Source organism: Bremia lactucae, linkage group LG8, assembly GCF_004359215.1.
Source record: "Bremia lactucae strain SF5 linkage group LG8, whole genome shotgun sequence".
NCBI lineage: Eukaryota > Oomycota > Peronosporomycetes > Peronosporales > Peronosporaceae > Bremia > Bremia lactucae.
The window spans coordinates 709,623-721,090 of record NC_090617.1 but is presented as its reverse complement, the minus strand read 5'-3'; the positions used below and the strand labels follow the sequence as shown (position 1 = coordinate 721,090).

The window sequence follows — 11,468 nt, the reverse complement described above, 5'->3', positions numbered from 1 at the left end:
GCAATTTGATCTCGAAGACCGCGTTAACCAAGTTAGTAGGCAGGATTTTAGCATTTAAAAAAGTTCGGTCTCCGACTATATAATAATAATAAATACGGCTTCTGCCTTTGTAATATGCTTGCTCTTTTGTTATTTATTTTGCCTATCCGCCATCGTATCCCTTACATGTCTTAAGACACTAAATCGCGTCGCGAGAATCTCGCTTACTTGTTTTCGAACGGTAAAAGTGTTGACATCAGCAGGATAATAGGCTAATTCGCCCCCACCAAGCCCTAAGCCACGCAGTTAAATCGTTAACGGAACGGATGGGTGGGTGAGAACGTTGACAAAGAACGGAGTATAGCATGTAGAGGCATGTACAGCGTTATTTAACGCAAATTCCACCACTGGGAGCATTGAGCTCCAGCGCTTTGGTGTCTGAGCATACACAGTGCGCAAAACGTTCAATGACGCGATGACGCGTTCAGTTCGACCATCGGTCTGTAGATGTTTCGCAGTGGACATATCCGAACTGGTGCCAAGCACTCGAAAAATTGATCTCCAGAATTTATTGTAGAATGAGTGTCCCGATCAGAGACAATGCCACTATCAAACCGTGTCGTCGAAACACGCGATCGATTAACAGCCTTGCTGTACCTTCGCCGTCAATGGTATCCGGCCCAGCCGCAAGTGAGCCATTTTGCTCAATCGGTCAACAAAGACCACTATGCCAGAGTTACCGGCAGAATCTTTCGGCAGACCGAAAAAAAAAACTAATGGACTACCAATACCCTATGGGTACGGGCAGACTTGCCAGTGGTGCAGCAGCATGCGCCTAGGGCTTAACCCGTTGGCAAGTTTCGCATGTGAACGTATGTGCTGACCCATTGATAAAGTTTGACCACCAATAAATCTGGCTCACAGAGCCGTACGTCTTTTCTCTACCGAGATGAACACCAAGGACAGTATCGTGTGCCTCATAGAGGATTCGGTACTTCATATCCTCATCAAGAGGAACAACGATCCGCAGCGTCGGTTCAATAAGGCAAAAAGTCGTTATCGATAGGAAATCGATGTAACCTTGCATGCTAAAGTGCCGACAATTTAAAACCCAATTTAGACTTCTTTGGAGCTCGTAGCAGAGCTACACAGTGTTCATCCTTGGCGTAAGCCAAACGGATTAATACAGAAATCGGCGACACGATAGTCGTTAAATGAGAGAACTCATAATCCGGTCTGCGTGATATCGCATCGGCCAAAGCATTCTGCTTGCCAGGCTTTTACTTTACCTCGAAGTTGTACTCGGCGTAAAGGATAGCCATCGGGCTATTCGCTGTGAGACATGGGGCGACTTGGTCGCCGTGCGTAAAGAATCGTGATGTGTATATATAACAAACGGCTTAGACCCGAGCAGATGAACTCTGGATTTGACGAGAGCATACTTCATAGCAAGTAACTCTTTGTCAAAAAAAGGGTAGTTCTTCTCCGCAGCTTTAAGCTGTCTAGACTCGTACGCAATAACACGTTCATGCCCATCAACATCTGTTTGTAACAGAGCACTGCCAATGGCAAAATCCGAAGCGTTACAGACGACACTGAAAGGCCAATTTAGATTTGGCAGTGCCAGCATCAGGGCATAAATAAGACTATTCTTAACTGCTCGAAAAGCATTATTTTCGGTGCTAGTCCAGCACCATTATGTATCCTTTTAAGGAGATCAGATAATGTTCTAGCCATATCAGCGTAATTTTCGCTATATTTGTGTAAACAATTGGCGAGACCCAACCACTTACGCAAATCCTTTTGGTTTTTAGGAGCCGGCCAACTACTATAGCTTTTACCTTAGCGGGATCCGCTCTAAGGCCTCGCTTTCCAATAAAGCATCCCAAATAAATAATTTTATCTGCGAAAAAAACTGCATTTAGATGCGTTGGCATACAATTTATTTGTGCGCATACACTCGAGCACTGCTCGCAAATGGTCTAAATGGTTGTCCATATCCAACCGACCCTGCTCCGCACGACCATGGACAAAAACATCGTAATAAGTCTGTGCATAACCTCGATGAGGGCGAAACAGTTGCGTCGCTAGACGATTAAATGTTGCCGGGGCGTTGGAAAGCTCTTGTGGCATAACCAACCACTCCCATATACCGCTTGGGGTGCTAACCGCTGTAAGCGGGATATCGTTAGCTCGCATGAGCAATTGGTAGTAACCATCGACCAAGTCCAATGCACTGTACATTGAACATCCCACCATATTGTTTTGAAGAACATCCTTTCTAGGAATGGGGGTTTGTGCTGGTATAGTGACAGCATTAAGCTTATTATAGGCATGTACAATGCGCCATTTACCATTTGGTTTTTTGACACAAATTGTCGGTGTCGAATGAGGAGATTTGCTCTCTCGTACCATTCCCGCCTCGTGCTTAGCACGGAAAAAATCGTCAATGACGTCACACTGCTCCCTTGGTAAAGGCCATTGTCGTGTGACACAGTATTTGGTTCCCGGATCCAAGTCGATTTCATGACAAACACCTCTATCCAGAGGTAAAACAGATGTTCGGTTGTTACACACCACATCTTGGAATTCCTTAATTATGTTATAAAATGGATCTGTAGGATTTTGAAGAATCAATGACCCACCCCGCGCACCTAGTGCAGCTTTTGTATCATCCAGGACAGCTTCGTCCAGAAGTGACGATGAGTTTAACTCAATCTTAGGTCGAATGACCACCGTCTCAGAAAAGCCGCCAGACTTTAAACCTCGGCCGCACTCATCCTTAGACATTTCGTCCAGCTCTAAAAGAGCATGTAACGAAGGGATTGCCGCAAGGCTAACTTCTCCCTCAATATTGATGGTTACACCATTTACAAGCATGTGTAATAGCTCACACGTATCACTTTGTGAGGGTATACACGCTTTGTGTCCATCCTGTCTTGGAGTGAGATAATACGCCTCTTAGAGGCCGCGACATTCACGTCCCCGGGTTTTTCAGCCTGTATTGGTTCTATACAAGACATGGCGTCTAATTTGACATCTGACAAGAAGTTAAGTAACTTAACCTCCTTAACCAGCGAACGTTTATGTGTCGCTTCACGTGCATTAAAAGGGGTGGACCCAAATTGCCCTGGCAAACCGCCAATAGTGTCACTATTGACACTCAGTATGGTGCCACCTCGGCCAACCACACTCGGTGGACTTAGACGTGCCACTTTCTGTATCTCAGGCATATTGCACCCTTGAGGCCCTGGAGAACCGCCAACAGTGTCACTACTGACACTCAATATGATGCCACCTCGGCTGACCATACTCGGTGGACTTAGACGTGCCACTCCACGTATCTCAGGGATGTTGCACCCTTGATGATTCGGCCTTAGGCCAACAAAGCTTTCAGCATTCAGTGAATCGTTATTACAACGAGTGTCACTCGACGGAGCACGTGCCGTTCCACTAATTTCTGCTGAATCGGGCTCAGAATTGACGTTTTCAACATTGGAGTCTATACACTCAGACATTCCAATGTCCAAAACACTGACAGACTCAGTCAATGTTCCGCGCCAATCGCGCTTTTGTTGCATAGCAAATGACTCTCCACAACTTTGCAAGGAACATTGCGCGTGGCGCCTAAGGTCTTAGACCCCATCGATTCATGGCTCATGGCGTTCAAGCCAGGCCTTACCAAGGATGAGATCATATCTCGAATCCCAATCAAGGACGAGACAGCGCTCAATGCTGTTAAAGTCCGAAACTTTATACCTAAGTTCAATGGAACTTTAAGAACAGTGACACGAGTTCCAGTCGCTAAGTGAACAGTGATTGTATCACTTTCATGCGCTTTAATCGCCTCAACGTATTTGTTAACTTCCTTCAAGGGCATGACGTCGAGCATAATTGCAAGACGCTCTACTGGGTATCGACGTTTCTCGCACCGTACCAGATTTCTGGTATAGGTCGGAATTGGTGCTCTCTCGAGCTTAACGCGTATTTCGTAGGGACAGGCCGGACGTTAATGTTTCGAGCTTCCCCACACAGAACATCTACTGATGTTCTTATGCTGTTTTACAGCTTGAAAAGCCTCTTCTCCTTCCTCAACGAGGCTTAGATCCAAGGGTTCCGGTCTATTAGACGGTACCTATGTGCTCGAAGAGCTTGTTCGGTAAACAGGCGTGCTAACACGAGCAGTCTTAAAGTCGAACTCAGCGCGTAGCGCTATGCAAGTGCCTCTTAGAAAGAGCAGGATGAAATCGGAATAGTTTTGTCCGGGTAACGCCCTCATTTAAGACCCTCCATATAGATTGTTACGATATTTGCTTCTTGCACCGGGTATTGATGTATAGATGCAATGAGAATTCTCAACTCCTGGAGAAAGTCCCCAAGGGTTCGTTACCCTGTCGAGTCGCTAGGAGCCGTGCTCGCATGCGAAAAGCCTGATCAGGCGGTGCAAACATGCTAGTCATTTGCTGTTTCAGCGAATGCCATGAGGGGAAAGCGTCGTTAGTGGACGTACTACACGACAGTGCCCACTCCTTCGTTCTACCTCTGAGTTTGGAAATGACCATAGCCACCTTTTGCCGTTCTGTTAAGAACAAGGCGGAGTCAATGGACGTCCTAGCTGCTTAATAAAAAAAGAGTTTTTCCTCCTCTTTTCCCTCAAATGTCTTCACGTTGACAGTAAGGGGGTGAGCCTTCGGCTCTGAATCAGGTATGGAGATGTACCGGGTTGGCATAGATGCCGCTAAGTGGTCTTGTACCTGGCCGATTAGGGAGGGTTCATATTGCATGAGGCTTCGAGCCTTTCATGCAGGACCTCTGGTCCCTGGGGATACTGAACTCCACATGTTCAAGCCCAGATAAAGTTTTGAGCTTGTCATAAGATGCTCGTTGCGCCTCTGAAAGTTCTGGAATCTCTTCCATTTCAGTGAGAAAATAGTATTGTAAAGACTCAGGCGTAGATTGACTACGAGTGCTACTAGGTGTTACAGAGCTAACTTGCTTCTGAAGTCAGGGGAAGACTTATAAACTCAAAGAGTCTCTTACTTCGATAGAACTAATGGTTTAGCAGTTCAGGGAGTCGCACAAGCTATTAAATTTTAATATATTCCTGTTCAAGGGAGTCAGGGTTTTGTAGAACCCAAGTGGTAACTAGTGCCCAAGAGTATATACCTTAGAAAGGCTTCTATCTCTTACAGATCAATGCGCAAGCCTTTGGAAGGCACTTGACGCTTTATGAGCAAAAGGAACTGCAATTTATTTAATTATTTATCTAAAATCTTACCCTAGCTAATTTAAAAATAGATTCCGGCCGCCAGATTTATACCTGGCGGCGACCACATTTATCACCTATAATAAATGGGATTCAAATAATTAATAATTTTCGAATAGGATCAAAGGGTATTTTACCCAAAAGTAAATATACCGGCGTGTGTTTCATTTTTTTTAAGCATAATTTCTTGTGTCGCTCACAAAACAAAGCATTTGTGCAATTATTTCTACGATTGAGTCTGCCAAATATGAATTAGCACATTTTTTGTATATATCGAGATCTGTCCTTCTGCCCCCTCTCGTTTGTGTGAGTCTGTGCCTTGCGTCCACGTCCACGTCCACGTTGTCCTTCTTCGTATATCCTCCTTCATTGCAATGAACGTCTCCCCGTACGACAGCGAAGCTCCGTCTGCTGAAAATTTGGAAGCCTATTTAGACCAGCAGCACCACAGCGGTCCCGTGAAGCTCTTTGTAGGTCAAGTGCCGCGGACCATGGAGGAGGAGGACTTGCGTCCCGTTCTTGAAGTATTTGGTCCGCTCGAGGACTTGGTGATCATCCGTGACAAGATCACTGGGGCTCATCGTGGATGTGCATTTGCCTCTTACTTTACGCGTGCCGCAGCGGAAAAGGCCGTGCAGGAATTGCACAACAAGGTCACGTTACCGCAGAGCATTAATCCGTTGCAGGTTCGTCCCGCAGAGGGACAGGCAGGTGCTTCTCAAGAGCATAAACTCTTTATTGGTATGATTCCTAAAACGGCCGACGAGAATGCGATTCGCGAGGTTTTTGAGCTCTTTGGCACGATTGATGAAGTCTACATTCTACGTCACCCGGCCACAGGCCAAAGCAAAGGCTGTGCTTTCTTAAAGTTTAAGGATCGGACGTCGGCGCTCGCCGCCATTGAAGAAGTGAATGGCAATGTCACGATGGACCGCGGGACGTCGCCGCTGGTCGTAAAGTTTGCCGACAGTCGTCGTCAGCGTCTCCAGCGTGCTCGAAATATGGCGGTCGCCACCAACTCTTACTGGCCGCTACATCCTGGCGCAGGGCTTGCGTTTCCGCAGCTGCAACAGCTTCAGCAGCAATACATGCAGCAGATGCAGGCGTTTGGAGCGCAGGCAGCAGCCGGATTAAATCCTGCCATTGCTGGCCTTGGATCTCCGATGGGAGGCACGGTGGGCGGCGCTGGTAGTCCCACAAACTCGTTCATGTACTACAATCCGTACGGCTTTGCGGCGAATGCGGCTAATCCGTACGGATTTATGCCTGCTGTCGGTCCAACGATGGAAAGCTTCGACATGCAGGCCAGTGGCACAGGATTAGAGCTGCAGGGTTCTGGCGGAGACGCAGCTGCAAAGGCGTCGCGAGCGACGAGTCAGCTCGAAGGTCCGACGGGTGCGAATTTGTTCATTTACCACTTGCCCCACGACCTTACGGACGCGGACCTTGCTACTGCATTTGCACCCTTTGGCACGGTCATCAGTGCGAAAGTCTATATGGACAAGATTACTGGTGAGAGCAAGGGCTTTGGCTTTGTGAGTTACGACAGTGCGGAGGCTGCGGATGCAGCGATTGCCAGTATGAATGGGTTTCAAATCGGTTCGAAGCGACTGAAGGTCCAGCATAAGCGCATTCATCAGAGAATGGATTTTATGGGCGGGGACTCGAGTGATAGTCTGATCGACGAGCTCGCGAGCATGGAGTACCACCACGGTTTGGATGATGAGCTCCCGAGTGAAGACGGTGATGCTCCGTCCCCTCACAGCGCTGAAGGCGACCCGGACGACATCGACACGTCACTTGGCGACGCCGTGCGGAATTTGCGCCTTGATGTGTAAGGAAAGGAAACCGAGCGGTGGGTGATTGTGACTCGAGTCGATTTTGTGAAGTAAACTTGGTGCGTTTTGTGGTGTGAAGTGTACAAGAGACCGTGCGCGACCAGCAATTTAATCGCACGGGAAACGAGCAATTAGATATCGAAAGGATGTTTCGTAAATTGAGCTGCCAGACGTAAAAAAGTCTTTAAAGTTGCGTTAGCGTATAATAAAGACTGTGCTGATGATAGATAAAAAGATCTGATTGCAATCTATTTTTCTAGGCAATGTATTGCCACCGACCTTGGTGGTCGTTTATAGGTTTAAACGATGGAAAACTAAGCTACGGAATGCCAAAATTCGTAAGCAATAATACTCAAAACAGAACGACTTTATAGACTGTAGCATGGCATTCCTGCCGTCAATCACGACCATTTTGCGAGAAGACCAAATATGGCGTAACCTGCCACGAGTGCAATTGACTTCTGAAGTGTCACTCTCGAACTGTTGTGATTAGAGCCGTGACTTCCCCTTCCCTTATGACTTGACCGTGGAAATTCCTGTGGGATGACCTCCATGACTGCAACATAGATAAAAGTTCCTGACGCAAGGGCCACGCAGATTCCTGCTGCTGCCGATTTCTCGGACGAGTCTGCGGCAATAATCCAGCCCAGAATGATGCCAATGATACTCATCAGGGAGAATACAACCATATACATCATGGCGTGCATCACGGGCATGGCACTTTGCACAAGGCCTGAACCCAATGCAAACGCCGCTAGTCCTTTATGCATAATTATAGCACAAAAGACCCCCCACGCCGTTTCGGTCTGTGCTCCAATACCCAGTCCCTCCAATACGGAGTGAAACGACAGTGCAATGAAAAGCACCATCGCCACTGCCATCGAGCTCGCTTTTGTCTCCTTAGAAGACACGCCAAAGTGCGAGTGACCAGGACTACGTATCAAATTACTATCAATCCCCGGTTCTTCGTCCAAATCTTCACGATATGTGACATCACTCTCAGACGCTCCATGCAGCTTGCCATCGTCGTCACTTTTCGCAGGCATGTAGTGCGGGGCGCCAATATTTGCATCCAGCATAGCCTGCGCCGACTGTTCTAGTAGCAACAGCCCAAGAAATCCTAATGTGCAAAACATTTCGGCATACGGAAATTCGTAGCGCCCATCATTTTTCGTGGACCATTTCCGCAGCGCTGGGTTTTCAATGGCAGCGTGAAGAAGATGGAAGAAGCCGCCGGCAAGGAACACGCCTCCTGAAAAGGCGCTCAAATAACTCAATGTCATCGATTTCTCATGACGTGCGGCTAGGCATGCCGGTATAAGACCTCCAACAAGTCCGACGACCCAAATACACACGATGGACACGAGCTTGAAGACCGCTACAGGGTCCATTGGAACGCAGAGGTAAATTTAAAGTTGCAGTCCACTAATTAGGCGTTCAATGTGTTGTCATAATTGCCAAAAAACAGCCCCGCGAATATGACATAACTTTTATCAAAATAAAAAACAATTTGCATTCTTCAGCTTTTGTTAAAACGAAATGGATATTTGGGTCTTATTTATTGAAGGGTGCGACGTCAAACCGAACAACTGCCTTCAGCAGCGTCATTTAGTTTGACAACACGCTTAATACATACGCGCTACCAAACTGATGCGATTATTCATTTTTCTATAGTGTTTTGACAAATGCCTTCAAAATGCCATATTACGTGATAGCATTAGAAATAGGTCTAAAAACATTAAAACCCGAAATACGGAAAGGTTTAAAAAACATAGAGTTTGCTTTGATTTTCTTATTACTCTGTTAAAATAATGTTTGTATATTATCAAACACAAACAAGTTTTGGTTATGTAGCAATTTGGTCATGTAACTCATGCAGATTCCAAATTCCCCTTGCAAGAGTAGTACATTACCGGAAAGAAACGCGTCACAATAAACCTCGATACTTTTTATGCGTAAAAAATGCCACGCAGCCTTTCCCGTATTCATTTTCATGGGTTAGTAGAATTTCCTCGCCCGTCACTTGATTTTTCGGACATACCCTCTGCGCTCATGGTCCCATTCATCTGCCGTCTACCGCCTTTTGCTTTTGTGTTGTTTATGACATTGCTTGTCCATTGCAGTGTCGGTAATGCCATGGACATGGTCGACATGCCGGTACGCTTAGTGCTGCGACTTTTATCTTTTTATCCCCGCTCATGTCGCTCTGGTTTAGGACGATCCCATTAGTGGCAAAATGGTGATGAGCCATAGCTATAACCTAGAGCTTAATAACGGGCAGAAACTGCGTTTTGCCAATCAAGAAACGCTGGATTCTTTTCTACAGGACCCGGTTTGTTCTCGCTTGTCTTGCCGTGGGCAACGAGGTGTCATGGAATTGATCCATTAGGTTGCTTTTTTGCAGAAAACGGGGCTTCAAGGCGTGGCATCTGTCCCTGTCTCGCCCAATCATCGTAAAGAAGAGAGAAAGGTTTTGTGCCCCATATGTGGCATGGAGTCAACCGTCTCGTATGGACCGGCAGTGGTCATGAGGCACGGTGACCAGGTTGTGCACACGTGTAGCTTGACGCACGCGCGTCAAGTGTACGAACACATCTTATCCTTTCAAGCTGCAAAAGCTGACAGTGATGCATATATTGAAGACCATGGGTTTTGCACGGGACCTGGCACGACCATGTTGAATGGGTTCTCGCCCAGTGGCCATTCAACGCCATGTATCTTGCTATGGTTCCCTGGGTGGGTGCTGAATTCGCGCTTGCGCTACCATTTGGGGGGCATCTTTGTGGTTCTGATCGCTGTTTTGAACGAATATCTCCTGCAGCTACGCCGCGTGCTGCGTAAGGAGAGCAGTGCGAAGCGATTGATGCGTTGTTGTGCCCCTCAAGCAACTGAAAGTGCACAATTACTGCGGTCTCCGGCTCCGAATATGCTGCTACATGGCTCATGCGGTCCAGCGTGGTTTCGTCAGTTGTCTGCAGAAGTGCAGCACGGCGTACACAGTTTGCTTCATGGCATTACACTTTTTGTGGCGTACATGCTCATGCTAGTGTCCATGACATATGACTTTACACTGTTGCTTTGGGTCATCACAGGTTACGTCTTGGGTTACTATATCTTTGGCGAGCGACGTGAAGTATCGCACTGTGGAGAGTGGAGGCAAAATAAATGTGGTTGAATGAATAAGTAAAAACACGAAAGTAATTGAAAAATAAATATCTATTTTGATTTTCTGGAACAGCCTGCCGGAGCCGGAAGCGACGCGTTGAGCGACTGAAATTCAGGAGAAGGGAAGCCAGTGCGGACGACAGACTAGCGTCACTGAAGGCACAATCTGAGAAGCCAATTGTGAGGAGAAGCACAATCTGAGAAGCCAATTGTGAGGAGAAGCACAATCGTGACGTTCATGTTCACACGCTGACGCCTGATACATTCTTTAAAAAATTACCAACTCTTGTCGGACGAAACCAGCACAAAGGTGATGGAAGATATGGAGTTGTTGTAACGGGGCACTACGACTTGTACTGTTTCAGTACAAGTTTACTTCGCACTGCTTCAGTTGCGAGTGGTGCCTTACGTTATTTCACGTACACTAGTACGTGCAGAGGAAGACTTCTGTAACGGGCTTAAGTTGCCCTAATGTTACACAGTCCCCGTTAAGTACATTTGGTGTTCTTAAGGGGTTGGTCAATTACTAAATAATAGTAATTAGACCCAACACTCGGGTGTGGTGCACATTTGTGACCAACCCTTGTGGATGTGATGCACATGGGTGCATTCACATTAGGAGGGATGACGCCCAGCGTCATCCATGATGACGGCTAGCGTCATCAGTTACGCGAGGTATCTATAAAGATACGCTCGCAATACATATTAAATGATATCTATAGAGATATCATTTTAATTGGTAAAAATAGGTATTTGTATTTAATTCTATTAAATATAAATCAGTCTGAAATTTACTACCTACTTGGTAAGTGCGCACGAGGAGACGGATTACCGCTCCCGTGACGTCACTTCACCAGAGTTCTTAGTGTGTTGGGTGAGGTCGCTTGCGCGCCCACCACAACTACCTCACTGCACGCAAGAGAAGCAGGTGCAAACCGCTTCCTCGCTGTGCTAGGGTGTGTGCTAAGTAGAGCGTGGCCGCATTACGACGTGCCCGCCTACACTTGGTAGCACTTGAAATCCTTCCCACGACCCGCATCTCTGCGTGTGTACGTGAGGATGAGCCTCAACATTGATTGGGCTCATTTTCCCCACCTCTCCGAACATCATCGGGAGGTGGCAGGGCTAATGGCGCAGGGACTTGGTGAACAAGCCCTGGCCAGGCTCCTGGGTAGTCCTCCTGAGCAACATGTTGCTCAGTTGGAGCAGTTTGAGGCATT

General features: G+C 47.0%; 3 protein-coding genes across 3 annotated transcripts; 2 read left to right on the top strand and 1 right to left on the bottom strand.

The window, feature by feature from the left end:
- Positions 1-5,619: 5,619 nt before the first annotated feature.
- On the top strand, positions 5,620-7,083 carry CCR75_002611 (uncharacterized protein; the record flags this gene model as incomplete). The annotated part of the gene is made up of 1 exon (XM_067960708.1): positions 5,620-7,083. The coding sequence occupies one exon, from the start codon at positions 5,620-5,622 to the stop codon at positions 7,081-7,083; it is 1,464 nt and encodes a 487-aa protein (XP_067823194.1).
- Positions 7,084-7,484: 401 nt separating this feature from the next.
- On the bottom strand, positions 7,485-8,474 carry CCR75_002612 (uncharacterized protein; the record flags this gene model as incomplete). The annotated part of the gene is made up of 1 exon (XM_067960709.1): positions 7,485-8,474. The coding sequence occupies one exon, from the start codon at positions 8,472-8,474 to the stop codon at positions 7,485-7,487; it is 990 nt and encodes a 329-aa protein (XP_067823195.1).
- A 571-nt stretch (positions 8,475-9,045) lies between these two features.
- Positions 9,046-10,295, top strand: CCR75_002613 (uncharacterized protein; the record flags this gene model as incomplete). The annotated part of the gene is made up of 3 exons (XM_067960710.1): positions 9,046-9,240; positions 9,299-9,415; positions 9,488-10,295. The coding sequence occupies 3 exons, from the start codon at positions 9,046-9,048 to the stop codon at positions 10,256-10,258; spliced, it is 1,083 nt and encodes a 360-aa protein (XP_067823196.1). The 3' UTR covers positions 10,259-10,295.
- Between the last annotated feature and the right edge of the window lie 1,173 nt (positions 10,296-11,468).